The following is a 26,834-nucleotide window of genomic DNA, read 5'->3' as shown; positions in this document are numbered from 1 at the left end:
TTGTTTTACAAAGATTATGTTTATGTAAGAAGGAACAGGAAGAGCCTATCATGTTTCAAGATATGCATCATTATAATTTACTTGTGTTTATTTTTAGATAGGACAATTAGTGTAGAACAGCTTCCCTCAAGCCAGCAACACTGTTATAATTAATCTCAGTGTTTTGTTCAGATTTACACTGATGGACATTCTGCACCAGAGGGTTTAACAGGAACAACATATAGATATAAATAAAAAGCCAAAGAAAGTTCTCATATCCCCAAGTTCTCCATGTCTGCATCTCAAGTACCAACATGCAAACGCAACACCTTGAAAAATGCTATAATTCCCAAGTGCTTGGGGCCATAGTGACAGCACCTGTTACAATAGGCACAGTAGGGTCCCGTGCATGGGTGGGTACAGGAGAAGCACTCTAAGCATACTCAGGGGAAAGAGCAGAAGAATGGATAAAACTGAATGCTAACAGGGCTATATATACAATGGTAAAACTTTCCTTTTAGCCAAGGGGAATTAGGAGGAATTTCATAGTGCAGCGTTTGCAGGAACTCGTTTCTTGCAGTTTAGGGGGCCGAGGCTTGTAAACACAAACTGCAGCTCATTTGCTCAGTTTCTTTATTCTGGAGTCAATACTGGAAAAGTTGTCCTCCACTGTAGCTAAATTCTCCTTCATGGCCTTTTGGACCTGCAGAGAAAACAGACAGATTCACAACATGTTGTTCTCTATACAGAACTGTATTGTGTATTCTTTTATTAATGATTGCATGGTCTGTCAAATGAGCTCAAGTACAGATATTTGAAATGTACTATGATGTATTATTAACTCGTGAACATATGTGGGATTATTAAACCAGAATGAGGAACAGGGAGGTATTATTGCAACCTGTTCATGAAATTAAAACTTGACTTTTATTAAATAATGAAAAGATTGCTGACAACTATCCTATTATTTATAAAGGATACAGATATTTCAGAATGTAGTTTTATTTTGTTTCCTAGTTGAGGTTGGCACAAATCACCAAAAACACTACTTAAAACACGTTAACCCCAGAGATAGATGTATATATGTATATATGTGTATATATATATATATATATATATATATATATATATATATATATATATATATATATATATATATATATGATATATTTATTTGTATTGCACTGTAGAGGCATCATCATCATCATTTATTTATATAGCGCCAACATATTCCGTGGCGCTTTACAATTGTGGACAAACATAGTAAACTAATAAACAAACTGGGTAAAACAGACAGAGGTGAGAAGGCCCTGCTTGCAAGCTTACAATCTATGGAGGCAACACTGCAGGCACACTTCATTACTATAGACAATGTACAATAGGAAACAGATCAAGGCAGATTATTGTGAACACGTTGAAAAGCAAACTATTACATTAAGTGAGAAAGCAGCACCTGACATATGTAAATAATAGATCAGATAACCATCTGTCAGAATGTACTGAACAGAATAATTTCTAAGCAATCAATTGTACTTTTCGTACAGAGATATTTTTAGAGAAAAAGAAAATGCAGAAGCCTCCTGAAAAGTCAATAGTAAAAAATACAAATAGTGAATGGCTAAGTACCAAGAGACCCACAGTTCTACACTGCTCTGTTACTGTAAGCAAAGGAAGAGATGTACACAAGTTATTACATACCATGGCTAGAGCACTAGTGTTGTCCTTCAGGGAATTGGCAATCATCTGCTGGGTAGTGTCAAGATGGGTGAGGAGCTGCCCAAACTGCATGGCTGAAAGTCAAAGGCACATCAAATATTATGCCACATTATATTCAAGTGCACCCATTCCCCAAGTCCAAAAGGTAAGCGTTGTATGGGCTGAATCAATATACCTGAGAGGGCAGCCTATGAAATCGCTAGGCACTAGTGTGATATCGATTTACAGAGTACCTCTGTGATAAGCTGAATCCATAGCCCGAATACTGGTTCAACCCACAAAACGCCTGACACTACTACATATTTTCTAGGGGTACACTTTAAAAAGCAACGTACATGGATAAAAGAATAACTTATCAGTTAATAATGCAGAGTTAAAGCAGGAAACATGATTATAGTGTATGAAGCTAGATGGGCTGACGACCGCAAAGATAAAAATTGTAAGTCTGCAAAGGAACCATTAAAACACTAACAGCGAATCTGTAAACTGTTACCATAAGTCAGGACACCTAAGATAAGTACACAGTATATATATTCTGCTCTGCAAAAGCTATATAAATAAATATACACATGAATAGCACTCATGAACGGGAGGTTAAAATAAACAATTAAGTATAGAACTAGAAACAATGTGTGTGTAAAGAGTTTAGCAGCAGCAAGAGAATATAGAGCTATAAAAAGGAAATATGAGACACATTTGACCAACTTAAATAAAGCTGGAGGGTGAACGGCCAGCTTATTAGAAATTCACCATCCCCTATCAACAGAGACAAGCAGAGCAAGACACCCAATAATGTGGGTGTGTTCTGGTTGTAGTCATTGGGATTGGTCCTGAAGTATGCCATTGCTGGGGATGGGTATACAGGGTGGGGTTTGGGGAAAGAACATTGTTTTGTTGTAAGCACATGCAGAATTTACCAACTCATGTTTTGTGTGCCATGAAATGCCAGATTGCACTATTTTGAAAACACCCTCTGAAAAAGTATATTGCATGTAATACATATCGAGCATCATCCATAATACTCCAAACAAATTTTCATGCACTTGGAAATGTTGGATGGCTCATTATGGGGCTGCCTCAACACTACAAGACTAAATATAACCTCCATGGTAATTAAATGTCTACCCAATGAGTGACTCCCACCCCACCTGTCCTGCTCCCCCAACTTCACATCTCCTAATTATCCCTCTCCCCACCTGATCTTATCCTACAGCTCACGAAGTTCTGAAACCTATAAGTTGGCTCAATTAAATACAAACTGATAGGTGAATTACCTTGATCTACAAGTTGAACTGGGGGAATTTATATTAGTTCTCACAACCTTCCTACCTTTAAAACATATTTTAAACTGTAATGATTTCTGTGGATCAACTCCCTCCCCTCCACCTTCTCTTTTTTAGAACACTAAAAAGATCTTGAAAAAAATAAATTGGTGTAGGATTTAATGTTATACATCGATGAAATTAAACTCCCTAAATTATCTATTGACAGAAAAACATATTCAGACTCTCCTAATATTATGGAAGACATGGAAAATATCTTGACTTCTTTTCCAAGTGGTATGTTCATAATACATTATAACTGTATTAAAGAACAAGAAAAAAAACAAAACACAAACATAGGGCATTATATGTCCAGGTCTACGAAGCAAAGATAGAGCTCCCAAACCCCAGAAAAAATCCCATCTATCCTGACTCCTACAGACCCATATCCTTGTTGTCAACTATCAACTAAATTTCAGGTTCTGCATCTTAATAGGGTTATAACTGTAATAGTCAATCAAGAACAAGATGGATTAATGCCAGGTAGATCTACAAGTAAAAATTTTAGATGTCCATCTTCACATTTACAGTAAATACAGTGCTTTGACTAGTGCCGTGTTGTCAGACATGTCTGCCATAACCTGCAAATTGAGCAGCTCTGATCTAGACCTCTTGATAATTTTCCCCAGCAAGACAAAGCCGAGTTTCGTGGCAATGGCTTCTACAAAGCACTAAGACACGCTTCCTTAGTAAATGTGTCGCGTTTAAGTTTAAATAATATCCAAGAATATCCCTGCCACGCAACACACCCAACACCAGACCCCATGTGTGTAAGCCAGTCCTTCTCCTGAGACAGATCTTTACCTTGCTCATGAAGCTGTTTTAATGCCACCAGTCTCTGAACAACTTGGGGAAGTGTGCCAGACATAGAATCCCACTTCTGAACAGTGTCATAGAGTTGGTGCACCTGGAAGGAGATCAGGTAGTTTAAATAACTAGAATAATTAGTGCCACAAAAATACGTTGGATGTGTACAAAATATTTAGTTTTGTTTAGTGTAATTTTTTAGCAGCTATGAAGATATATATCAACTTTATAACAGCTGACTTATGAGTGTATTTGGAAAAAATGGTGCATTAATTTGTCTACAAGGAGGAATATGGCTGGTTCAATGTACGCCTGGGCACATTTATCATGGGGATAAAAAAAAAAAACTCATAGGCCAGATATTATCTGTAAAGGCATTCAGGAAAGCTTGGGACCAACATTGGGGGCTAGGGGGACGGATTCAATTACCTACGAGGTGCCACTGGACATCACCTTGATTTCTGGCTGCGCACAATGCTGGCCAATACAGTACAGGTCTCCTCACATCCCTATGGGACACAAGGGACAGCGAGCAGACATTTAAGGAAAACCGCTTGACGCAATGTGTGTCTGCGTACTGTTCCGCAGGCACACAGCGCCACCTCAAGGCTAATTGAATCTTTCCCCGCCCCCAATGGAGGGCTAATTTCGTACCGTGGTGTGCTTGGTTAGACAGCCTGCAAAACATTCAGTCAGGATCAATACCTTGCTTTCTGTGTCTGCATCCTCAATGGTTGCCTTGTGCTTTGCAATTTCATTCATCTTCCCCAGGACACTCTATAAAACAAAACAACAACATGTCTGAATACATTATAACTTTACATTAATACAAAAGCAAAACACACACATCTATGAAACACTGGTGCAAAGGAAACAGTGTGGAAAAATTGGTGTTGCCCAAACTAACCATTTAGAATTTCAAAGTCCATTTTCTAATACAGTTTACAAAAGAAAAGCAAACGTTATATTGGTTGCTATGTGACAGCACATTATTTGCACACTTATTATTGCACTGGTTTCATAAATGTCCCTGCATCTTATTTGTGGAAAATGCTGAACATTCCAAGTGGTCTTTATAGTGAGTTTTCATTGGAGCAAGAATAACCATAAATGGATGCTACACCTGTAGTCGGGCTTCCACCTGATCCAACGAAGCTACATCCAACATGTTTACTTTAGCCTGTAGGATTTCCACAGTGTCCTGAAAAGACAGCATTAAAGAATTTTATATACTTCTACTACGCAAGTGACATCAATACATGTAAAATATCCTGTAAAACTTAATACAGATGGTGAGGCGTTCAGTCATCGCTTATATTTTACAGGAATGGCATAATTACCCTGTAAAAACATCTATTTGTATATTGGATTACAGTTGTCAGTATGGGTAAACTATATGGCTAGTTTATCAAACAACTGGTTAGGCTTTAAAGTGATTTTTTTATGTATGAAAAAAATAATGTCTCTCTTTCCTACCATTGGGGGACACTGCGAGACATTGGGGTATGTACCTGTTTAATACACATGCCTCCATTACTATGCCCCTCCTCTCCTGAAGTAGACTCAGTTTTATCTAATTGCCCAGGTAGTAGGTCATGTTTGTATGGGCTCCAGCCTATACTAGCTATAGTTCTAGAAAATAGGTCATTTGGATAGATTGACTTTTACAGATGTCAGTGCAGGGACTCCAAGACCCAGTGAGTGAATAGTCTGCTGCTTCCTTCACTCGGAGTCCCTGCGTAGGGGTGTGCAGCTGGACCGCTCCACTCATACAGATTCTGCCGGCATCTTCACAGAGTAAGCCCTGAGTGCATAGGTGACCAAGGAAATACCCGCAGCAGCAGAAAAGGATTAGAGGTTTTACTGATCGGGTGAGAGTGAAGCTGTGACAGGCTCTCCTCCAGGCCAGACTGACTTGCTAGCACTACCCCTAGTCAACCAGCAGTGACAGCTGCGGCTGGGAGAGAGCAGGCGATTGCTCTAGGAGACAATACGGTGGCCGGCGCAGAAGATAGTTCTGGCCTCAAAACAGTCTGCAGCGCAATTGTGACAGCAACCGACAGCTACACTTTGTGTACGCTGATCGATTGCGCATGGAGGCAGCCATTGTGGAGGCAGACCTGAGGACAGGACTCTATCATCTTTGGCTGGCTTCCCTCGCGGGGGCAGTCATTTCCCTGCAAGGCTGTTAGGCTCCACAGTTGCTCTTTGCCACGCTGACCTACTGTCTCTCTCCTGTATGGTACCATCTTAATTATCAACAATATACTGGTTACAGCCTGGTTACTCTGTTTTTAACAAATTTAGATTTATATGCTGAGAAAACAGAATTTTAGAGTGTTGTGTCTCAGGTGTGGGTTAGCTTTGGAGGAGCCAGCTTAGCTTGGGCCAGATAGCTGGCGACATCCATAGCAAAACTCGCAAGGGATCACCTACCCACAGAGGTAGGTGATCCTTCTTCTTTAAATGCACCACACACACACACACACAATCCTCCCGGCCTAGCCCTGAGAATGTAGAGCTTCCCAGGCAGAGACAGGATTGGCAGTATCCCTAGCCGAATCCGCCCAAGGTTTGGCACAAGCCTCCTCGTCCTTAGAACGCCAGCTTACTATTTCCCACTGGAGTAAACGCGTAGTTCCTGACTCTTTTCCGGCTCTAAACTTGGATTCCGATCATTCTTCTGCGGAAGATGGAGAGCTGCTCCTGGAATCTGATGTAGAGGATGTGCATAGCCCAGAGGACTCCGTCACACAGAGTGGATAATCTGATCCTGGGTGACACTCATTAGGTATTGCGGAGCCTGAGGCTGGGGACCCCTCCGATTTCTTTTAAAAATCAGAAAATGCAGATTGGTTTGTTTCCCCCTAGACCCTCAGCTACTGGAAATGGTGTTTGAAACTAAATAATGAATTCCAGATACCGGGCAGATTTCTCTCTCTTTACCTATTCCTGGCGGAGGAATCTGTAAAATCGGAGGATACCTTCAAATTGGATCCTCAGGTTGCTCGTTTAACTGCTGCTATGGCCATTCTTGCACAGGGCACTATAGTTTCACTCTATGATCCAACAGACAAGAAATGTGACTTTCTTCTCTGTTCGGCTTATGTGGCGGTAGGTAGTTTGTTTAGACTCAACGTGTTCACAGCCTGGGTCAACAAAGCCATTCAGCTGTGGGCAGAGCACTTGGTTAAGGGCTTCCAGGACAATGTGCCTAGAGCTGATCTACTGACATAACACATTCAACAGGCCTCTGTGCGCCAGGCATCCTGGATGTGGTGTCCGTCAACTCCTTATCGTGGCCAGACATGCTTTATGGCTGCGCTCTTGGTTGACGAATGTGAACTCCAAATGCACCCTGGAAGCCTTGCCGTTTTATGGTATCATTGTTTGGTTCTAAGTTAGAACATGTCATTCAGGTGGTCACGGGTAGCAAGACTACCTTTTTGCCCATCAGCTCCACTTGATCACACTTTAGGTCTTTTGGCAGATCTCGGACAGCCCTCTGCTCCCGGGCACGTGGAGTGAGGGTGAGGCGGAGGGGCGCGTGACAAGATATCTCGCCACAACACTGTGGTGGGGACCTGTCTACTACGCTTCCAGGACCATTAGCAGGCATCAACCACAGATGTCTGGGTTCAGGGAATTGTTACACAAGGCTATGTTATCAACCTAATTAAATTCCTTGTGCATCGATGCTTCACCAAAGCTCTTCCCTTTTGTGCTCTAAAGCACTATACACTTCAAGAAGCCATCAGGAAACTACTATGCTCTGGGGTCATTGTCCCGGTCTCATAGCAGGAAAGAGAAACGAGGTTTTACTTCAACCTCTTTCTGGTCCTCAAACCAGATAGCTCCTTTCGTCCCAAACCTACAGTCCCTCAACAAGCAGGTCCACGTGCTCAAGTTTTGGATGGAAACCTTGCGTTCGGTGACTGCAGGCATGGAACAGAGAGAATTCATGCCATCCGCATCTCTACTCTTGCACCACATTCAGATAACTCATTTTCTGGAAGCTCACGGCTGGGTACTGAACCTATCCGTCTTCACTCAGCCCTGCACAACGAATGCCGTTTTTTGGGCCCATTTAAAGGAGTAAGTCAGGTTTCCGCGCTCTATTCTTTTTTTCAGTGCTGGCTGGCGGTTTTCACGGATGTGTAAACGTTCCTTCAGGTTTTACACGTTCAGCCCCCCTTTGTCCATCCAGTAGAACCTTGGGATCTCAATCTCGTGCTGCGGTCTCTCACCAAGGATCCCTTTGAGCTGTTGGATTCCATGGATTTACGATATGTTACTTGGAAGGCATTGCTTCTCTCAGTTATCTCCTCTGCCCACCGAGTATTGGAGCTGGAAGCGCTGTGCTGCAGTCCAGGGATTCCTGGCGTTTCATGAGGATAGGACGATGCTCCGCACTAAGCCCTCCTCAGGGAATAGTTCCCGCGTTCTGTCCTTCTACATCTTCGGATGAGACTTTACCTAAGTTGGACGTAGTTCACGTCCTTCGGTGTTATGTCAACCGCACAGGTCCTGTCTGTAAGCTGTCCGCTTGCTGGATTACCTCCACCATTTGGCTCATTGTCTGGGCATCTCGGCCTGTGCCGTTAGGTTTGAGGGCTGATTCCACCAGGGCTGTTGTCACTATTGGACAACAAGTCATAGTGCTTCGACTGAGCAGTTGTGCTGGGTGGCAACATAGTGGTCTGTCAATACTTTTCAAAATTCTACAGGTTGCAAGGCTTTGCATATGCGGATGCTAGCACTGGGCATAAGGTGTTGCACGAAGCTGTTCCAGAGCAATCCCTCCATTAAGGGCAGCTTTAGTATGTCCCCAATGTCTCACAGTGTCACTCAATTGTAGGAAAGAGGAAGAAAAAAAAAAAAAAAGAAGATTTGCTCACCATAAAAGTCTGCTTCTCCTATTCCATTTGGGGGGGGGGGGGGGCGCACCCTTGCCTTGCTCTAAAATATGTTCTGTTATGGCCTTTTCTCTATGCTTGGTTAGACAAAACTGGGGCTGCATCCAGACAGGAGGGGCAAAGTAGGGGAGGAGTGTGCATTAAACAAGATATGATACTTGCCTAAACTCTTAGTCCACCTACTATGCCCCAATGTCTCGCAGCGTCCCCCAATGAGAAACAGATCGGAGAAACAGATTTTACAGGCAGTAAAAATCCTCTTATGCCCTACTATAACGTAAAATGGATGATGAGAAGTCACTTTGGAGATCCGAAGTCTTCTATGAAAGCACTCGGCTTGTAGATGGCACATCATTCCCATTACATTAACATTCAGCACACCTGACAACTAGAAAATTTCAGTGAATCATGTCAGCACACCTCTTTCACAACTTAAGTTATTGTACAGCTTCCATGTTGCATCAGTTGTATGCAGATAGCAGATTATATTGTGTACATATCCTGTTTACAGGTTGAAAAATAATCATATTTAAACTATGTACAGAATAGGGAAAACAAATGGGATAGACGAAAGGGTACTCATTATCCAAGTCAGAGAAACAGCTAAAGACTTGATGAGCTATAAAATTGCTTTAGCAGCTGGAATAAGTGGTTCAATAGCAGACATACTGTAAATGAACAGCGAGAAACAAATGGTTCATCTGCATTATTAGTATATAGAAGCAATACACTGTCCAGCGCATAGCTTTCTCTGAAGGATATCTGTGCAGGCAAACTTTTATGTTAGTTGTGTGGCTGGAAGAACTTCACCCTACTTAAAGTTACTCTTAGGGTCAGACTGGGATTGGCTGTCAGGTTTTTAGGGGCTAACATGCTAATGGTAAGTCGCAGTGGTATTCTGAAACGGGCTGCTGAGGGACCCTCAGAGGTAGAGCTCACATGCATCTCACAGGTCTGGTGCCTAGACAGAGTCGTGCATTCACTCCTTGTTTTTCAACCATGTTCACCAATACATTTCCAGATTGGTGGTAGACTGTCACTTAAAAACACTACTTACCATCAAATTAGATCCTTGCAATCCAACAGTAAGGGGATTCTGCAACAAGAAATGGTGTCCATTATATTTTAATGATCCAATAAAAATGCTTTCTCATATGACTCAAGAATAACTTGTTCCTAACTTGCCTGTGTGTCCTGATCAAAGCGCACAGCAGCTTCCAGTTCACCCATTCTCTTCTCAAGCTCCGCCAACTGTTATACAATAAGACAACAACAACATTATTTCAGACATGTCTATTTTAAAATCTTCTGTGACAAAACACAGCAATATAGACAGACATTTATGGTGCAACTTGTACCGCGCACCTTTGAAGCCTGGGAAAACTTGTTTTGTTCAGGACGACAGTGTAACTCATAGGTGACCAAGCCTCCATTATCTTGGGCTGAACCTTTTTCTGGGATTTTCCCTTCTGGATTCTTTCTGGTTTTAGCAACATCCAACTGAGTCAGTAAACGTCTACAACACAAAACCAGCAAATCAAATAAGAGCAGAGAAGTATTAGACCCACATTTCTCAAAGCTGAAAGGATACTTCATGTCACAACACAGACACAGCAGCTATTCCAGTAGGAGGATATAAAAGGTATGTACTCACTTTGCTAGAGCTCCATCAGGATCCGTCAGGTTAATGGCAGCATCAGGGCCTAACAACTTCTCTAAGTGGTTGGATACTAACTGCTGCTTTAAAACCGCTACCTGCTTGGCCAGCGCAACTGGAGTCAGTTTATCCTCAGTGGCAGATTCTTTAACAGAGCTCTGTATGGGTAAACAATGCAAAATAGTATTATACAAACATGACAAACTTACAGATACAAGACATCTGCCTGACGTCTAAATTCAATCTAATCATAACCAATATGAATACATTTTAAAGATTCTAGCAGCGTATAACTATAGGCTGTGTTTTGGTCATTTGTGCCGTGGAAAACATGTATGCATGCCTTGGTTAAGTCTATCGCTATAGTTTATAGTGTATCTGATTAGTGATTTTCATGCCATCTTAAATAACGCAGTGTGCGTGCTTCAATCAGGTGTTTGGAGAATGGGAATTTTCACCTGGATCTTCTCTACTTCTTGTGTCAGTTCCTGGAACTCATGCAGCAGTCGCTGGTACTTCTGCTGTGGCGTTTCCTTTACACCTATTCCTTCCCCCAGCTGCACAGGAAACAAACTGTCAGGTTATACAACCAATGCAATATGGAAGCTTTATTCAAATGAACAAATGGAAATACATAATCAATAGAATGCTCATCAATACACAGGCAACGACTTCCATAAAAGAGACAAGCATATTTAAATTTGCCTATTCAAAGTTATTTATACAGAATCTCAAGTGTATCGGTAAAAGCTTCATTTAGGGCCTCATTTAGATTTAGAAGTAAAGCAAAAAAAAATAATAAAATGGAGTAAATTTGCTCCTGCACAAACCATGTTGCAGCATAAATTCTGCAAACACAATTATTTTTTTGGCATGCAGCTAAAGCACTGGCTGCTTTAGTCCATTATTTTTACGCTGCAATTTAGTGTTGTGCTAGGACATGGTCCTCCCAACTCTAAATCTACACGGACATTTTAAATTTGCTCCCCCTGCAGTGTAACATGGTTTTGCCAAGATGCATAAATACCTTTATTAAAACTATTGAAGAACAAAATTCTGACATATTCAGATCTCACTCAACTGGCGAATTATTTTAACCGAACAAGTGTGTGATCTTCAGAGAAGACCTACAACACCACTTTTGCCTTCATAATTCCTGTAATTAGAATTATGCAGTCGTTTTCCAAATTACTAGCACTAGACACAGCGAAAATTCATTGGGGGAATTCAATTGGCCGCGTTACTTCCGAAAGTAACATGACCTGCACTCTTACTGGTATACGGTCATTTTAACCCGGATTACTGCTCAGGCTCCCTGAGCCAAGAGCAAAAATCAGCCTTAAAGATTTACCGTACTAACGGTATTAACGCGCACTAACCGTCCCGTAGCAACGGTAATAGTGCGCAGCCCGCGCTACTTTTGGCAGTAAGACGACCAATTGCATTCCCTCCATTGTGTTGAAATAAAAGAGCATTTTAAAATTAGGGAAAACATGTTTTTATATTTGTTTCTACAAGAACATTTATTTGTGAATCAATGCATTACTTTACTGACATAGCTTTAACCCTACTCACTCAACAAACACTCATTAACAAAAACATGTGCTGTACTTCACATTTTACTCTCATTTGTAACAATACTCAAAGAAACTAAACTAAAAGGCACAACACACTATATACCCACATCAACACAGAGATCAGAGCAAAAATCATGGCTGCTCAACCAAACACTAATAACTGGTCAGCATAAATACTTACTATTTCATACTCCCCAGATTCATAGCCTGTTCTTTTTGACTTGCTGATCCGGTCAGAAAAATCTATGTAGGAGGAAAAATAGTGTCAGATGTAAATTTTTACTCATTCTGTATTGCAGAGCTATAAAAGTACCACTATCTTGCATTGCAACCTTGGTATTAAACTGCAGCTATGCTAAAATTGTAGTCTTACCTCCACCACTTCACCAAGCACAGCTGAAGGTCTTCGGTCTTCCAGTAGGACAGTGTCCTGATGGGATCTCATACAGGTCAAAAAGCTAATTGTACAGACACCCGAGTTGCTGTGGCAACAATGGCCCTATCAATCAACCTATCCCCACATTTCTGTGCAGGAAAACTGCAAAGATGTCATTGAAGCTCTGCCTGCTTACTTACTTGCAGAAGTACCTACTAACATGGCAACTGACTGAAGAGGAGTGGAAAGGAGCACGGTAGCCATTATACCATTTACAGAGTACAACAAGCTATTGTATAGTGGCTTTACTTGTTTTTATTAATTAGACGAACTGCATGCAAATGTTTTTATTTTTGCAACAAACTCCATCCACATAACCAGAACGGTGGCGTTCCCATGGATAGAACCCCTTACAGTTCATGATATACTGCTGTTCCTTTATTCTCCAGGGGTATATCTGGAGGTCAATTTAATGGACAAGCTGTGCTAACAACCATCAAGTTTAAGCTGTGAGCCCTGGAGCAAAGAGGGAGTAGAGATGCCAGCAGGTGAGTGCAGAGGCTTGGTGCATAGACCCCCCCACAGTTCTGCCAGCTGGTAGGAGTTTTTATTTTTTTGCGTAAATAAAGGTTTTGCATGGAGTTCTATCTTCATGTTTCAGATCAGCCTATGTCTTCCTTAACAAACACAATATGACTGCCAAGAGCTGTGTCTCGTGCGGTGAGGAAAGAATAACTCTTTCTATTTACTTCTACATAGATGTCTGTGCTCTGCCATAACAATGTGTTGAAAAAACAATAGGAAACCGCAGTTTACATTTACCAGAGCGACAGGTTATTTCGCTTACCTCTCGGGAGCAATTTGCATTTTTCTCAATACTGCATTTAAAAGTATTACAAGAACATATAGTTAGCTAGAATGTTTGTTTGTATACAAACACATCCCTGCTGAATAGTACCTCTGTCTGTAGCTGCTAGAGATGTCACGTGCAGCTCAATTACAGTAACATCCCATTGCACAGTTAGCAATAAAAACTGCTCTCTGAAACATTGTCTATCTTTACAATATATCTGTGTTCTAGCAGAGATTTAAAAGTACATTAGTGAAGTCAAAACATAAAATAGCACCAATTTAATACAAAGATGTTGTTCTTATTAATACGCAGTCATTATTAAGCCACATAAGGACTATGAATGCATGTAGAAAACATAGTACACAGCATCCCTTCCAATACACCGTCCATCCTATATTACCGCAGAATGAATGTGCTGTTTATCTCTTATTCCAATATTCAAATAAAGGAATTTCACACTTACCAAGTCCTTTAGTGCCAACTTTCTTGTCCTTAAATTTGTCATAAGCTGCATTAGGGTTGACGATAATATGCTCTACACTGCTGCTAGCCAGCTCCTCCTAGATGAATGGATAGAAAGACAGGAACACAGTTAGAGCCTGTTCCACCCCTGGCAGGACTGTGTCTATCCCCTCCTACCCCAATCATGGACGGAGAGAAAAATTTAACACATCATATAAAAGGTTTCTCAATCATATTTACTAAAAATCTGATAACTACACCCTTGAATTGTCTTTTAAAGATCAACAAATCAAATAGTTTTTTTAAAAATGTTCAAATTACAACACATCACACACAAGCCGAGATTAATATATAAAAACACAGCTATAGCAAGTATGCTGTATACATTTTCTTGTCCTTTTAGCTAAATCAATCTTTTCACAGTGATTGTCACTAGCAATCCATCAAACATGGACTCCATTATCTGGACAGGTGTTGCATCAAAACAAAAAAACATTTCTACCTCAATCATTCAACAATACTCTACCAACATATCAAACATTTGATCTAAGAAAGTTTAACATGTCTGTAGGTCCAGATAATGAAAAGAGGCAGTGCAGGCAGCACCCACTTCCAAAACATGAATTATTAGTTCAACGGATATTTACACACAACATTCAGTGATTGGGTTATATTCTAAACAAGTCAACAGACTAAAGTCTCTAACATCTATGTAAAGGAGAGCAATTACAGAAGTGGGACTATGCAGAATAAAGGCAAGAAAAAGACTTAATTATAACATTATTATAGGAATTTTAATGAAAAAAATATCAAATGAGACATAAAAAGTATGTAGAGGGAAAAGCTGTAAGTGGGTGTGTAGATGAATGAGGAAGCTCTGCCGCTAGTAAGAGTGGAGAAAACAGTGTGACATGACTGGGATCTTTCTGTCATTTCTCTACAAGACACTACACCTGCACAAATTGAAGACTTAAGCTTCAGCACAATTAAGACAGTTTAATTTCCAAAGTAATTTTGTTGTTAGTGGCCTGGCTGCACCATATATTTTAATATGTGGCTGTAACTACAGTGAACAATGGAAGGTGAAAGCAAGGGGGAAATTTCAGCGGCACTAAAGGCACTCTAGCATCTAGCATTAAGCAGCAATGTCTTCAGGCTACAAGAATGTACTGTAAAAAATTAAATACAATGTCTACCGATTATAGTACAAGATACTTTGTTATAGAAGAGCTCCAGGGGCGAGTAATTTGGTATGTGAGAATCCAGGCCATAAGGGGCAATGGCAGATCTCTAAATAAAATGACATCAGGATAAAGTCCTCCCTTAATAAAGGAGAAGCGGCACTGAGCCATGTGACGCTAATGGAAGTGCCAGAGAGTACAAAACGCTGCTTCCTACCTCTCGCCTAAAAACTGGTGCGAATCGTGTTAAATGTTGCAGCTCAGAGTTAGGGACAAATAGTAGATATGCAGCAATTATTTTTTTTTTATTATTAATAACTATTCTTCATTGCAACTTAAACTTCACACACACAGAAGTTATTTTCAGCTAATGTGCTTTGTACCGGTGTCTTATTCCACAAAAAGAACAGTATCTTGTCCAAGTCACTGACAGTAACCCAAAGCCAGAATAGTCACATGCCTTCATTATCTTAAATCCAAGCTTCTGCATAAGGATAACATTAGCTGCAACTAAAAGCTCTAGTATTAGTAGAACATGGAAGCGTATACCAAGCACAGCACTGAGAAAAGCAGACAGAATAGCAGGCTTCTTACCAGCTCCTTGCAGTTTTCCCAAGAGGTGAGTGAAAAATAAAACAAATAGTTAAAAAGGAGAAAGGGAAAAAAAAAAAAAAAAAAGAGAAAGAATTTGGATTAGACAAATAAACATGCAACAACTTTACAATAAGCTCAAAGTACCTATCAAAATTCTAGAATTCAGAATAGTTGGCAGAAGTGCAGAGTAACTTTCCGCTCTTAAAGCCAGCTAAAGGTCAGGTCTTCCATGTAAACTAAAAGTCTAGAATTCTGACTATAGAACTGCAAATACATCCAATGCCCATATAGACACTATGCTCGAGTCATAATCATTAGAAAAAATGGTTGCGGATATTTTTGGCCATAAACTTCAACTACTATACAATTAAAAACAAATATGTAAAAATTGTTTTATTTCAATAATCCTGACGTAATAATGCTTTAAAATGGATCGAACACACTGGGGTAGAGTATTAGTAACAGCATCTATATAAAAGCATGAAATGATGGCTGGTAAACAGACAGAATTAGTTGCTGCAAGCGATGACATGAATGCTTAGATGAAAGCTGTAGCAGGTTATTGGAGCAGTGTAATATCTGTGAGAAGATGAAGTGCCATAACATACTATGCACCTCACTAAACGATCAAATGAAAGTGACATTATTAATGACCACAGTTTTCAAAGTTATTACAACTGCTATGTCGGTCACATAGGAAGGAGAAAAACATGGGATCAGCATTATTTTCTCAGTGTAGATGATGGCATATAATATGCATGCAGCAAACAATAACGATTTTCTTCTCTTACTGATTTCTTGACACATTCTATAGACAAAGAAAATATTAAAAAATAAAAAATGTTCCTTGATCTCTCATTAAACAACAGTAAAGATTTCATTCAGTCCAATGTGACATTTATATTGCAGTAACTATGCTCTCTGCGCTGGACAACAAGAACCCAGGTATTGATCAAGTTTACAAATGGAAACGTCTGTGTATGAGGTACACCAAGCATACGGGAAGCAAGGGATTCCACACAGGTGTGGCTCATGCCTGACTAAAGGCAAACAGCAGCCCAGAGTCAAGCATAAAAATACTGGACTTCCTGGTTGCCAGTAAGTATGGCTAGCATGGCTGCATGAGGAGACACTGGAAGAGTGTGACCAAGACAGCTCAACTTGCTAAAGTTTCATGAGCCTTATGATGATGTCAGCATGACACTCAGAGGGAAAATCATCATCAGCAAAGGGCAACAGTGGCCAGAAGCTCGTACTCCTGGAACAAAATATCATATATTAAGTCTAAGTGCATGGCAAAACAAGTGAGCAACTGCAAATAAACTGGCTGCAAGTTGTAACCTGTGGCTCAAATAGTCAGTTTCATAAAAAAAAATTAGATGAGATCTATGCAGAACAGAATATCATAGTAGGGCTGCATTACATAAACTGCTCATGGCCATGTACGTTCAGGAGTTTAGGCAATGGACTACTGAGCAGTGAAAGGTGATATGGCTAGAAGAACCACCCTTCACTATGTTCTCAACAAATGGACTAATGCACGGGTGCTCCAATCTTTAAAAATGTAAAATAAATAAAAATAATAATATTAATTATTAATAATAATAATAATAATAATAATAATAATAATAATAATAATAATAATAATAATAATATCACACTATAAAGCCATAAGGGCTTGTTTCCAATGGAAGGGTTCTGGGGCACATTTTTCTGCCATGGTGCAGTTACTCCATTTAAAAGGCAAGGTCAATGCTAACCATTACGAAATTGTACCTAGTGATCATCTCCCCCTTCCCCCCATGTGGAAGTATTTATCTCCTGATGGGAGGGATGCCAATGTCCCCATCCACATATCACATGTGCTCACCTAATGGTTTTAGGATAAGAAATGTTATTCTGATACCACGGCTATTTAAGAAGCTCAGGTCTAAACCCAATTTCATCACTTGAAACAAAACCCATCATAAAACCAGGCGTCAGTTGAGTTTCTTCCTATTCAAGAATGATACTAAATTCCTCCTAAACAATTCTAGACATTGATATACTCAATGCTATGGCACAAAATGGCCACACAGGATGGCTCAACACCCTACAGGATGACTATGTTGATATTTAATTTTTTTTTTCAACCACTACCTGTATGTTACTCAATCATATTTTTAAACATGGTAGAAAACAAGACCACTGGCCATGTTAAATCATAACTAGCATATTCACTTCTTTGGCAATATATGAGGATATATTGGATTGCAGTTTGGGCACATGATATACAAAATTATTCTTTTTAGAATACAAATGCAAGCTTATAGCAATCTTTAATGTAGAGCATTTTGCAGCAACCATAAAAAAAGTGATTTGGACTCCCAACATTCCAGTTTATAAAAGGGATTTTCCTCATATATTAACCGGAGGGAGAATCCAGCACCAACTGAGGCTCACAGAAGACCAAGCTATTGGATACTCGCTGTTTGCACAGCAATTAACTACACATGCGCTAAACTGTACTGAAATATATATCTTGTTATTCCCAGCTACAGCCCACTATTAAGGCAATTTATTTACTGGAAAAATATAGGAGTATAATGACTAAACACAAAAGAGGACATTGTACAAGTCATGTTTACTTATTTTCACAAACAATAAAACATACAAACCTAATTGTTTATATAAATCAGCACATGTAAGGCTTTAATTATTAAACTAAATATTTGTTTCCATGCATCTATTAATCACAAACTGTGTTGGTCCTTGGATACCAATGTTTAATAGAAAATGAAAGAGAAACTATTTTGTCCATATGCCTCCGAAATGATCACATACACCAATTTCTCTAAATTCTGAGGGGATTATTATATAGAAAGGATCATGGCTCCAGAAAATGAAAGTACTACGACTCTGAAATGAGAATTAATGTTTCAAGCTTTATAGTCACTGTCCGTCCTAAATCACAATTATACATTCAAAACAATTTTTTGTCTATAGCATATACCTTGATTTGAAGGGGACCTGACACTTTCTAGGTAAATCAATGCTTACAGCATTTTGCACTGTGCAAGTGTAAAACTATCTGAGTTTTCCTATGTGCACGCCTACCAGTGTCTGTAAATGCCCTGACTTGGCTTGAGAGATGGACAGCATACCGAGCTATGCTTGTTTTCAGGTAGCTCTCTTCATGGGGCAGGAAATCACAGTGTACATATAATCAAGGCTTTCAAACAGTAACTCTAATTGTCAGATTGTAGCACATTAATTTCCTGTAGCCATGATCCCTTCTTAGCAATAATCCTCAAAAGTTAGATAAACAATTTAGTCCATATGATCTCAAGGGCACAAAGTCTCCTGACAGCTGACACGTCCTTGTGGCCAGTGGCTGATCAGATTTTCTGTCATTCCAATTGTATTCATTGAATGACTATTACAGGACCACACTGTGCAATTTTGTAATGGCAATTATCTCACATTAAAACAGGACACAGGCAAATTACCAATGAATCTCAGTATGAATAATACAAAACATTTTAGATTTCTTAAAATTAAAAGGACTTTGCGAAATCAAACACGTTTCTGTCACACGTCAACGTCATTTAGATCAAAAGGATGATTAGTCTCGCCCTCAGAGTTTAATCACATCCTAGATTACACCAGTAGGAATTACAATATTGAGGCTTAAAATAAATCAGTTGCAATTATAGAAAATGTGATTGCATGCAATTATTTTGAATACACAAAAAGCATGCAAATAAGAAGCATGAGTGGTCTTACTTGTGCAAACTAGTATCCAGGCAAGGGGGTTAAAAAGGGGAGGGTGAGAGTGTTAGAAAATTGGTAACAGTGCAACACATTTTAAAACAACTCAACATATATGTGTGATGTCCCAAAGCAATACTATATGAGCTGTATGAAGGCTACTTGCAAACAATGGTGGCATTTCTGTCTTGTGCTTCATGCTAGAACTATATTTCTCAGCAGGTGATATAGACAAAATATCTGTATAGTTCCCACCATTTGAATGGCTTTCATCTCAATCTAATGGCTTCACGCTGGAACAGGCGTAGACTAAATAAACACTGAATATGGTTTATATACGGCCATTAGTCCCGAGTTGTGCCTTACATTTCTTGAGACCTAGTGGGCGGCTCAGAAACACTCTACCTGTAACCCCCCGAAACCCTGTGCCTAGCTACAGAAAAGAAAATAAGTGAGGCCTCATCACAAGGCAGAAGACTTTCCAGTTTGCTTCCTAGGCGATTTGAATATCAGAAACTACACAAATAAAGCAAAAGTAACATTTGGATTTTGATTCTTGACAGTCTCTTCTCCATAATTCTACAAAACAAAAATGATCGAAGATATGCAAAGAATCATGTTCTTCCTGTGTGAGAAGGAATAAATCAGGAGCACAGAGAGAGACCCACATGGCACTGATTATTTTCCAATATGAGAATACACAGTTACTGCACTTACTAGGCCAGAGAAAAAAAACTGTAACGCAAGATGAAGTTCTTTTATTTAAGAATCCTTTGCATATATATATATATATATATAAATGATGATATTCACATATAATCTATTCTGGATCTGTGATGATTCAATGTATGGAATTACAGAATGCCATATATAGGGAGTATTACAAATGATAACATTTTGTAAACAGGGAAATATAGTCTCCATTTTACACTATTTGGCATTAGGTAATATGTCGATATTATTAGTCATACTTATAAAGTATTCCAAGTATCTAATGTGGTGATATATACTGCCTGCTTTACAGTCCACAGATTCCATAGTGCCTTATTACATGAAGTTATGGGAAAACACTGACTAGAGCCATTTTGAGGGTGCAAAGTTTATTGCAGGCTCGTGACAAGTCTGCCCCCTCCTGTTTTTTCACTGTAGTTACCGATCAGAAAAGTATTGGAAGTTCAGAGGACAGGTACGTAAAAGAAACCAGAGTGGAAGTGATACAGTAGGGAGATATCAAGAGGTAGCATGTCCCACAACACCTAGTACCTGGAACTGACAGACATGTTTTAGTAACCATGAATTTGGCATAGGGATATCATTGCTAGAGCACATCAGTTGTTTCGAAAAAAACAAAAAAAAAAAAAACACTAAACAATGCAAATTTAGAGCAATAATGACCAGTCCAATTATAGGAGCATTTAACTTATCATTCTAATTGATTTGCCTAATATAGCTACTCAAAGACGAAATAAATGCCCAAATTTCAAATCGTCAAAACTAAAAGATATTTGAGACAAGGGTGAGCTACATGAGGGAAATGATTTGGTCTACAGAACAGAATGAGTACTATAGCTACTGCACATATATGCTCTCAAGCAGCCCATGTTCTGTCATGGTAGGAGAACAAACTGAACTGTAATTGTTAGGAGATTCATTAACTTAATAAATTGATATGTATTTTAATGTTATTGGTCGTTTAATGCTACTAGTTCAGTAGTACAGTAAGCAGAATTAGTGACTTTGTATTCTGAACGTGCTTAATGTAACATTTCTCGGGCATAATAGTAACATACTGTACACTCCTATGGACAATCAGGCAGACTCTATGGGGCAAATTTATCAAAGTGCGGGTTTGATAAAGTGGAGATGGTACCTATAGCAACCAATCAGATTCTTCTACAAAATGACAGCTAGAATCGGATTGGTGGCTATAGGCAACATTTCCACTTTTTCAAACACACAGCTTGATAAATTTACCCCTATATGTATAGAATAATGGTAGAAGTGGGGGTGCATACAGTGGTATGCCATACCAAACACTTCTCCTACTGCCTTCATTGTAAAACTATATTGACTCACATTCCCATTACAATTTTCATACTGTCACTTCTAAATTTCCACTTCGACCACAGTTATAGAAGAAAGTAGGCAGAATAGTAAAATACCCCAGAGTTGGAAGGGTTATTTTTTTAATCCAGTTACATAATGATCACATTAGCAAAGAACCATACGTACTCCAAACTTTCTAAACCTATCCACTTAAGGAATAGTAGTGTAAAGCAAAGAAGACGAAAAAGGGGAAAGTCACAACATTGGTACAATAAAATTCAGTAACAAAATGTGTACGCTCAATATTTGGCATGCAAGATTGTGAACAGGCAGCTGTCAAAGGTATCAGTAACGAGACACGAGGCCTTTTTTGTGTAATTATTTAAAAAGACAATGTGATAAAATGTTATTTACAGTAAATGCCTTGATAACAGGCACTGGATGGAGTTCATTGTGTACTCTCCAAAAGATCAATCCCTTATGTATTATTTGCGCATTTTTCAACTGGCAAGAATCCATTTACTTAATATTGCTGACTCAGTGATATTCACCCAAGGCATTGACTTTATATAGCTAAAAGTAGAGGCCTGGATATAACACCAGCTCCTCTTGCATCCAATCAATACAGCAACTAGCAGGGACCTGCCGCATGAGTTGCATTCTGTTTCAGGAAGTCTACACAAGTGGGTAAGATAAGTAAACACACGCATAGAGATTATTGATGCCTATGGGTTTCATGCAAGGTCTGTGTGCATTATCATATATGAAAATAAAACATTCAGGCCTTTTGGTGTGTGGCCTGTGGCCCTTTAAATGTACCTTGCACAATACTAGATATCTATACTACAGCATTTTAGTTCTTTTCACAGTCTGATATATAAAGGCCAGAACACAATTCTCATGCTGGCCTTACATTTATGACACAATAATTGTCTGAAGTCCCACAGTATCTAGCGCATTTATAAGGTTCAAGGACAGCATATGAAGGTGTAAATCATCATCAATAAGCGTGAAAAGTGTCCCCCTCTCCCAAGTTTTGTGAATTTACGGTGGGAAACAAAAAAGAGGGGAGGGGGGGGGGGGGGGGGGGGGGGAGTTTTAGATTTTTTTACATCCTGTAAGTTTCAATTTGTAATTCCCTGCAAGAAATGTTTAATATCAGAATGGAACTCATGTATGTATATCTGTGAAACATTAAAAAGAGACATGCCCCTGTTTTGGAATAAGCTAACAAATAGCAATTAGCAGCCTTACCGCATCAAACTCTGCTTGATCATCTTCTGGCAGGTCACTTGTTTCATAAACATCTGGTTCATTCCTAGCCTGAAACCAAAGCAAGAAAACACATTATAACCATCATTACTATTAGCAGGAAATAAACAGACATTTTATACCTCATCCAGGGTTTATAAAACATCATCATGTTTGCTAAACATTGCACAGACAATAAATACAAGTACAATCCAACACTAACTTATAGTGCTTATAGATAAAAAAATACTGAAAGACTTCTCATAAAAGCGTTAGGACTAAAAAGAGTTTGAGGTGCAAAACAGTTGTAAGGTGGGAAAATCCCTGATGACATACAGAACAAGAAGCTAGGTGAGTGGAGGAGACAGATTACCAGGATAGGTGGCCCCTAGTACTGAAGATACATGTGGAAGGAAGGAATGAAGAAGAGCAGTTGGGAGAACACACACATGCAGTCAGAATTGTGGATGATTTGTATCCGTCACCTACACACAACTACACATTTAACAGATAACTGAACAGTGCATAATTCTACATTATAAAGACTGTTACAGTTTCTTCTATATTCACCTTTGTTATGCCAGCAGGAAGTTCACTATCTGTAATGTAGCTATAAATGCTCATAAGTATTAAAGAGCGTATGAAAAACACATGTACTGGCTGGAGCATGACAAGGGCACTCCTGAGAGACCTTAGTGTGACATCACCTTGAGAAAGACCTAACCAGAGATTGAAAGGCATCGGCAGGGACTGGAAACAGTTTGGGGAGAAGATCACAAACCCAGGAGGTTCTTACATGATCCCATAATACCAACCTCTGAATATTTAGCATCTAGTTAGTTCTGACAGACCCCAGATGGGGAATACTGTTTTATCATTGATCTTTTATATGCCTTTTTAATCAGAATTTAATGTGAGTTTAATTGAATGATTTATGGTACACAATAAAGCATAGAAGCCATTGTGACAGCCCTTTCCTTTGTTCTCTCTCTCTTATGTGGAAGATAAAATTTGCCCTGGTTGCGCTGTCTTTGTTTTTACCATAACAATATCAAACTATTGTGTAGTTTTATTTGTTTATTTACATATCACTCATATATACAATTTGAGAAGATTTTCTTCCCACATCAATTTGGACATTTTTCTATAATATTTAATTAGGATTGAATAGGGATACCAATGTGATTATTTATAATAAGAGATTATATATATATATATATATATATATATATATATATATATATATATATATATATATATATATTCTAGCTTTGCCATTAGAGGTTGCACCACAATTCACACTGGGTGTTTTATGATGACAATACTGTTGCCCACACCTATACCTAATGTAAACAGATGATGTATAACAATAAGGAGGGGCGCCATTTTATAGCCGAATTCTTATCAACAATGGTATATGTAATAAAAACTTTAAATTTAATAATATTTATTTTCATTTTAGATTTTAGGTTTTAACTCAGACTGTACTGTTAATGTGAGATTTTTCAAAATTCTAAAACAGATATTTTAATATGCATAATTTAAAAATGTTTTAGTTAGATAGCAGAGCATGTCAGTGCAAACACAGGGAGAGTAATCAATATTAACCTATGAACACTCAAGTTGATCAACCAGATAGTGCTTAAATCGAATTGCGGATATTAAAAAGGAAAAAAACACCACTTTATCATATAAAAAAAAAAAAAAGACTGACTTTTTCCAGCAAACCAGGAAGGCAAAATGACTGGATCTACATCCTATTTACACTATGTAATCTATATGAGAACATGGAGTGACAAGTGTATAAATCTGATGAGATGTAACTGTTGACATAATATGCCAACCTTGCAGCAAGTCACTTTATAGAACTCCAACTCCTGGTATTATAATAAAAAAAAAAAGCTTTACTCAAGTGAATATAATAAAAAAATTTTTTTAAAAAAATAAGCAATATTGGCTAACCCAGTGAAATGTCAGACACTAGCTGTAACCGTTGCAGTAATAATCATCCTATTCCACTACCAGGAAGGCAACACTGAAAGCACTTAGTAATGATTCTGTATAAGCCAACACCCAGATGCTCATACTATGAAAGAGCACAACAAATAATAGGAACGATAGGATGAGCAATGCAATATTTAGAGAAATGATGATATACAAATTCACTTTGGGTTTTCTTCCAAGCCTTGATCAGAAACAAAGCGTCATGTACATTTAAAGACTTGACAATAAGCCAAGACGACATCACAGGTGTTCTCTGGGTTAGCAGCGTGGGCAACTGAGCAAGCATTTAAAGAATGTAATGGTAACATGCTTTTGTACCAATTGATTAAGAGATTTGTAAGCTCATCCATTTAGTAAGGTAGTTGCTCATATTATCATCTGCTATTGGACATAACCAAGCAATAGCAACTCAAAAAATCCCTAAAGACCATGTTTCAGTAGTATATGGCCCATGAGTATGTATCTACAACCACGTTATGTGGCTATTCACAGCAAAATAGCCTTGACCTATATTGTAAATGTTTAAAAAGTTAACTCCAAAGCCAAATGCCTGCTTAAAATATTATATTTTGTCATTTTCACAGACCAGAATATATAATTGCACTGGGTACTGTCTCACAGTACACTGGTACAAGATAGCATCACATTTTATTATACCACAAACAGTATATAGTCTTGGGGCCTAATTCATCAAAGCACATATCTGTGGATGCCCATAACTGGGAGATACACCCATGAATATAGCCCTGTCCGCTGGGTCTGCATACTCAAAGGACAATTAATACAGTCTACGATTTCAGGGATTCAACAGGGTAGGAAAGGGGCATTTTGCTGTAATTAATGTACAGTAAGGCATGCCAAACTCCAGAGCATGCAGCCACATCCGAATCCAGCTCTGGCCATCTAAAAGTTACTTGTTTTTCTGCCGCATCTCTTGCTTAAGCTAAATGGCTAGTTTAAGTCCTGATGAGTAGTGATGACAGTTTTGTATGCATGCTATAACATGTGTTTGCAATCAGGAGCAAATGTAAAAATGTATTTTACATTCAGTAGACATTACAAACATTCTAATAAATGTACTTCATTAAAAAAACCACTTTAACTGTGTTATCATTAATGCATTTATTACAGGTGACATTAATGCAAGATTTTTTTTGTTTTGTGCATTCTTTAGCAAAGCTCTGCAAATGACAGTTTACCATTACACCGCCATTACATACGGATACCTGTCAGTAATATACTAACCATTACATTGGGCTATTTTGCATATTAAAAAAGTTATGTGAGCATTATTCACTAATGCATAATTTTGAGCCTGATGTTGACAGGTCTTATGCAGCTAGTACTAATACAGTATTGCATGCACCTGGATTGGGATATTTCATAAGTGGAGAATGACTAGGTTCAATCACTTCTTGAATAAGAATATCCATAGATTGTATGCTTGCGAGCAGGGCCTTCTCACCTCTTTGTCTGTTTTACCCAGTTATTTTATTAGTTTACTATGTTTGTCGCCAATTATAAAGCGCTACGAAATATGTTGGCTCTATATAAATAAATGATGATGATGATGATACAGAAGCATAGACAGGGGAGGGCTGGCAAACACTTTAAAGGAAAATAAAGGCATGTAGCCCAGTGACCCAGCCCAATATAGAACACTATGCTCTCCTGCCCAGCCAGCCCTTGAACATAGAGTACACAATATATACATCGATTGCACACTTTTTGCTGATGCTGTAATTTTTCTCTATTAATAAAGACTGTGCAATCTACCATAAAGGAGGAGCACCAGTTTTCCTATACTGTTCCCCTATGGGCATACCAGTGTGCGTCTACGACAGTGACACATCTGGGGGGAGAGAGCCAGGCAGCTGTGGCTCTCATAGTCTCTGTGCTGGGCCTCCTGGCCCCTTAGTACATAAAGCCGTAGGCATGCATGGGAGGAATGAGTGGTCCAGCACTGACACACTGCGGCTGACATGCCAGCACATCCCTGCACCCGGGGAGCGCACGGTATATTAGCACAATACATGCACGGTACACATGGTACAGTAGGACGCCATGGTCTGGGCACTGGTTACTCACGATGCCGGGCAGATCAGCGTATTTGGGATCGGCCATGTCTGTTGTGTACGCTGACAGGAGGGCGCGGCTCACTGCGGTGCAGGATGACACAGGCTCTCAGTACAACGGACAGATACACCGAGCTGTCTCTGCAGATGGCGTCAGCCGGGGACAGGGGTAGATGACACTACACAGCGCAGCCTCGGGGAGAGCGGCCGGGCCCGTTACCGAGCACCAAGTACCGGCAGATTGGAAACTCGCGAGATTGGAAGATAC

At 39.2% G+C, this 26,834-nt stretch overlaps 1 protein-coding gene across 1 annotated transcript; it reads right to left on the bottom strand.

Moving 5' to 3' along the window:
• DCTN2 (dynactin subunit 2) lies at positions 1–26,834 on the bottom strand. The gene is made up of 14 exons (XM_075199367.1): positions 26,580–26,834; positions 22,491–22,559; positions 13,667–13,763; positions 12,156–12,217; positions 10,856–10,954; positions 10,395–10,555; positions 10,106–10,256; positions 9,926–9,991; positions 9,798–9,836; positions 4,948–5,025; positions 4,530–4,601; positions 3,822–3,924; positions 1,678–1,769; positions 1–682 (listed from the first exon to the last, which is right to left on the bottom strand). The coding sequence occupies exons 1-14, from the start codon at positions 26,613–26,615 to the stop codon at positions 596–598; spliced, it is 1,212 nt and encodes a 403-aa protein (XP_075055468.1). The 5' UTR covers positions 26,616–26,834; the 3' UTR covers positions 1–595.

Source organism: Mixophyes fleayi, chromosome 2 (genome assembly GCF_038048845.1).
Source record: "Mixophyes fleayi isolate aMixFle1 chromosome 2, aMixFle1.hap1, whole genome shotgun sequence".
NCBI lineage: Eukaryota > Metazoa > Chordata > Amphibia > Anura > Limnodynastidae > Mixophyes > Mixophyes fleayi.
This window is presented reverse-complemented; position numbering and strand designations above follow the sequence as displayed.